Source organism: Coregonus clupeaformis, chromosome 35 (genome assembly GCF_020615455.1).
Source record: "Coregonus clupeaformis isolate EN_2021a chromosome 35, ASM2061545v1, whole genome shotgun sequence".
Lineage (NCBI taxonomy): Eukaryota > Metazoa > Chordata > Actinopteri > Salmoniformes > Salmonidae > Coregonus > Coregonus clupeaformis.
The window spans coordinates 41,402,667-41,408,154 of NC_059226.1; the positions used below are offsets into that span (position 1 = coordinate 41,402,667).

At 44.9% G+C, this 5,488-nt stretch overlaps 1 protein-coding gene across 1 annotated transcript in view; it reads left to right on the forward strand.

The window, feature by feature from the left end:
- Positions 1-434: 434 nt before the first annotated feature.
- The window catches only part of LOC121571572 (death domain-associated protein 6), a 37,159-nt gene continuing 32,105 nt past the window's right edge, over positions 435-5,488 (forward strand). The window contains 7 exon segments of the mRNA XM_045210725.1: positions 435-499; positions 1,384-1,593; positions 1,595-1,634; positions 2,043-2,423; positions 2,566-2,697; positions 2,889-3,005; positions 3,204-3,435. Coding sequence (XP_045066660.1) covers positions 1,403-1,593; positions 1,595-1,634; positions 2,043-2,423; positions 2,566-2,697; positions 2,889-3,005; positions 3,204-3,435 — 1,093 coding nt within the window. The 5' untranslated portion in view covers positions 435-499; positions 1,384-1,402.

The following is a 5,488-nucleotide window of genomic DNA, read 5'->3' on the forward strand; positions in this document are numbered from 1 at the left end:
AGAATGTTGGAAAAGCATTCCTCATGAAGCTGGTTGAGAGAATGCCAAAAGTGTGCAAAGCTGTCATCAAGGCAAAGGGTGGCTACTTTGAAGAATCTAAAATATATCATATATTTTGATTTGTTTAACACTTTTGGTTAGTACATGGTTCCATATGTGTTATTTCATAGTTTTGATGTTCTTCACTATTATTCTACAATGTAGAAAATAGTAAAAAATAAAGAAAAACCCTGGAATGAGTAGGTGTGTCCAAACTTTTGACTGGTACTGTATACATATATGTTATTATTATAATTTGTTATGTTAATGCTATCAATATTTATCTTATCAGTCTCAGAAACACAAAATAAAAAATTGTTTAAAAAACTGAAGGCCAAATGTAGTCAATTTGGACAAAACACAAGTGAATAGCCAATGATCGACGATGTTACTGAGCGACAACCAACCAATGGTAGGCTTGAATGTTCCAGAGCTGGGGAGAAATTTAGGTATCGAGCGCGTAAGTTGACTATCATTGTTTTGTCCATAGCTAACCGTCTAACCACTGTCTGAAAACAGTAGCTATATTATATACTTCTGCATTTCATACATAAGGATAGTAAAAGTATTTGTTTACATGTTGTCTTTGTCATACCCCTACCATTTTACCCAGAGATGTTGGCGCTTTTCTGACCAGCACGCTAACGTTAGCTTTTTGCTAACTAACGTTAGCACGCTAGCTAGCTAGTTAACAGCACACACAACAATGGTTTTTGGAGTGTTGCTGCAGTTGAGGTTGACAGTAAACAATCTAGTAAATGTGGTATTTTCCTGACAGAAGTTTCAATCAGCGCCATCTCGTTTAATCACATAATACTTCTCCGCATTAGCTACTTTAGCTAGTTACGCGCTAAGTAATTAGCTAGCAAGTGTTCCTTTAACGTTTAGCTAGCTAGCTAACGTTACTGACTGTCTGAACTGGTGGTCCGTGTCCAGTCTATTTTCGTTGTAGATCACGTAAGCCTAAAAAGTACAAACAATATTTGTTGTTATGTTTGTTTTGATTCGTGTTTGTGAAAAGGGACAGGGGTGGAGTTTACATTGGATAATGGGTAGCAAGCCCTGGCCTAGCCAAAGCTATCAAGGGGGGGTTAGCCTGCGCCTGATCCTGGTCATTCTCATATTGTAAAAATGGTTGACCATAAATGTGTCAACTTTGAAGAGCGTAGGCATTGCGTTGGATAGACTCACTAAACCAACACCTTGTTATTTGAACTAGGAGTCACTAAACAGAGCAGGATATAGGCCTAAGTTTCAGATGGCATGACAGTGATAACAGTGGTATGTTACTTTTGAATTTGCCCAAGGCATCATTTTGACACCATTGTTTTTGCCTTTCCTCAGCAAAGATAGTCCCTATCTGATGGCGGTTGCCTCAGCAGCAGTGATGGACAGGATTGTAATCCTTGATGATGATGAGGAAGAGGAGAGGCCTCAGCCCTCTTCCTCCACCTCCTCCTCTAAACTCTCAGCCAATCAGCGTACGCCTCCAAAAATCCAACAGCCCGCTCCTACTCACATCACCCAATCTCCTTTCGCCACGGTGAAAAGAGAGCCACGTTCTTCAAGCAGAGAACCAAAAGCTCTTTACTGAGGTAAGAGGTTACATGGATGGTGGGGATGTTTGGTACAGTCACACTACAAATACGTAAGTTGCGCTGCAACACTGGCAAGCACAACTACTGCTGTGGGTTTGAGTCTTTGCTGGCTATTAGTCCATCACAATGTTGTCAGATCACAGAAATCATAACGTGATTGTACATTACCCTCTTGAACTTCCTACATCACTCTTAATCAGTGTTTTTTCGAATCCCATAGTGTGTGCAAACTTTTTCTCCAGCCCAGCACTAACACAACTGATTATAACTAATCCACTAACCTTAAGCCCTTGTATTGAGCTAGAACAAAGTCTGCACCCACCCTGTGGCCCCCCCCAGTGCAAAGATTGAAAAACACTCCTCTAAACCTCTCCCTTGTTCACTCCCCTCCCTCGCTTTGTTCAGTTTGTAGAGTACTGCTCGGCCCACACTCAGGACTGCCCCGAGGTCATGACCTTCTTGCACGCAAAGCACTCCAAGGCCTCGCCGGACTTCCTGTCCTCGGTGGAGTTCCGCAACACACTGGGCCGCTGCCTGACGCGCGCCCAGGCCAGCCGCACCAAGACCTTCGTCTACATCAATGAGCTGTGCACCGTCCTTAAACAGCACTCGGACAAGAGGAGGCAGACTGTCGTGAAGGTGGTTCCTACCGCCGGGGAGAAGAAGGAGATGGAAGAGGAGGCACCGGTGGAGGAGCTACCGTCTACCTCGGGGCAGCAGGAAGAGGAGGAGGATGCGGTGGAGGACGAGAAGGAGAAGAAGACGAAGAAGGCTTCCCGGAGACAGGTCAGCAGCACCATAGATGGACAGTGTCCATGACTTCTCTATAGCTTTGTGCACTTGGTCAACCTCAAGGGTTTAAAAGCATTGGATTGGTTTAGATGAAATATACCAGGCATATCTTCATCTCTCGCTCTCGGTTTCTCAGATTGCGTACCTGGAGAACCTGCTGAAGATGTACAATGATGAGATCCGGCGGCTGCAGGAGAAGGAGCTGAGCGTCAACGAGCTGGAGGAGGAGGACTCCAGCTACATCCAGGAGCACAGGCTAAAACGCAAGGTCAGATCACCAAGGCCTATTGGTTCCAATGGCTCAGTTGGTTAGAGTGTGACGCTTGTAAAACCAGAGGTTGGTTTGATTCCTGCATGAGCCACATAGTAAATACATGTGTTAACTGTACGTGGCTTTGATAGAAGTATCTGCGAAACTACTTTGTTTTTTTAGCCACTGAAAACCTCTCTCTCATATAGATGATGAAGATCTATGATAAGCTCTGTGAGCTGAAGGGCTGCAGCAGTCTGACAGGCCGAGTGATCGAGCAGAGGATCCAATATAAAGGGACACGCTACCCTGAGGTCAACAGAAAGGTAACCAACACATGACAATCAACCAACTCATTGTTGATTGACAACCCAATGTTTTTTGAACACTGCTCATTTTTTTATATAGACTATGGATGAAAATGAGCTTTATAACTAACCACAGTATGAGGGAAATCAAGGAATAAGTATAAATAGGTAATAAATGCATGAAAACATGACGATATACTCTGATCCCACCCCCAGATTGAGCGTTTCATCAATAGTCCCGAGGCCCAGCTGAATCCCCCCGACTACACGGACATCCTGCAGCATGTCCGTCGGGCCAACGAGCGCAAAGGCCTCAACCTCAGCAGAAAGCAGCTGACCCAGATCGCCCAGGACGCCTTCCGTGAGACTGGCAACCGCCTGCAGGAGAGACGCCACCTCGACATGGTCTACAACCCCGGCTCGCACCTCACAGACCTCTACAAACCCGGTAAGAGAACGTAGGATACATACACTCTACATTCCTGTTTGGAGCTGTGTGTGTCTCGTCCGCTGCACGTCTTTCTGTGTGTGTGTGCCTGTGTTTAAGAATAAAGATAATTACACACTAGGGCTGGGAATTGCCAGGGACCTCCACGATACGATATCACGATACTTGGGTGCCGATACGATATGTGTTGCGATTCTCACGATTCTATATGTATTGCAATTCGATACTGTGATTTTATTGCAATCTGATGTTCCAAACATATTTATCACCATCTGTCTGCTGCAGAGGGACTAGAGAGAGCTATGAGAAAACAAGTTTTGATCAGTCATGGAAATAAAAGTGCTGAAAACAAAATGGAGCCCTATTTGAAAATAATATGGAGCACAAGCAATGAAGGAAAGATACTGGAGTTTAGGTGCAGGTACAGCCAACTAGCACAAAAATTATATTGTGATATTGTCAAAAAGATACGATAAATGGTCAAAAATAATATCCCGACATGTAGCTGAATGGATCCCCCATCACTATAATACACTTCACCAAGTTGTGAAATCCTGGTAGTTGATACACAGTGATACCAGTATGCTGCTTTGTGCATATCAGGTCGAACATGTGAAAACTATACTGAACAAAAATATAAACGCAAAGTGTTGGTCTCAAGAGTTGAAATTAAAGATCCCAGAAATGTTCCATACGCACAAAAAGCTTATTTATCTCAAATTTTGTGCACAAATATGTTTACATCCCTGTTAGGGAGCATTTCTCCTTTGCCCAGGTAATCCATCCACCTGGCAGGTGTGGCATATCAAGAAGCTGATTAAACAGCATTATCATTACACAGGTGCACCTTGTGCTGGGGACAAAAGGCCACTCAAAAATGTGCTGTTTTGTCACACAAGACAATGCCACAGACGTCTCAAGTTTTGAAAGAGCGTGCAATTGGCATGCTGACAGCAGGAATATCCACCAGAGCTGTTGCCAGAGAATTTAATGTTAATTTCTCTACCATAAGCTGCCTCCAACGTCGTTTTAGAGAATTTGGCTGTACCTCCAACCGGCCTCACAACCATAGACCATGTGTAACCATGCCAGCCCAGGACCTCCACATCCGGCTTCTTCAGCTGCGGGATTGTCTGAGACCAGCCACCTGGACAGCTGATGAAACTGAGGAGTATTTCTGTCTAATAACGTCCTTTAGTGGGGGAAAACGAATTATGTTTGGCTGGGCTTGGCTCCTCAGTGGGTCGGCCTGGCTCCCAAGAGGGTGGGCCTATTTGTATTTATTATGGATCCCCATTGGCAGCAGCTACTCTTCCTGGGGTCCAGCAAAATTAAGGCAGTTATGCATTTAAAAAACATTACAATACATTCATAACAGATTTCACAACATACACTGCTCAAAAAAATAAAGGGAACACTTAAACAACACAATGTAACTCCAAGTCAATCACACTTCTGTGAAATCAAACTGTCCACTTAGGAAGCAACACTGATTGACAATCAATTTCACATGCTGTTGTGCAAATGGAATAGACAACAGGTGGAAATTATAGGCAATTAGCAAGACACCCCCAATAAAGGACTGGTTTTGCAGGTGGTGACCACAGACCACTTCTCAGTTCCTATGCTTCCTGGCTGATGTTTTGGTCACTTTTGAATGCTGGCGGTGCTTTCACTCTAGTGGTAGCATGAGACGGAGTCTACAACGCACACAAGTGGCTCAGGTAGTGCAGCTCATCCAGGATGGCACATCAATGCGAGCTGTGGTAAGAAGGTTTGCTTGCGCTACCAGGAGACAGGCCAGTACATCAGGAGATGTGGAGGAGGCCGTAGGAGGGCAACAACCCAGCAGCAGGACTGCTACCTCCGCCTTTGTGCAAGGAGGAGCACTGCCAGAGCCCTGCAAAATGACCTCCAGCAGGCCACAAATGTACATGTCTGCTCAAACGGTCAGAAACAGACTCCATGAGGGTGGTATGAGGGGCCCGACGTCCCACGGGTGGGGGTTGTGCTTACAGCCCAACACCGTGCAGGACGCTTTGGCATTTGCCAG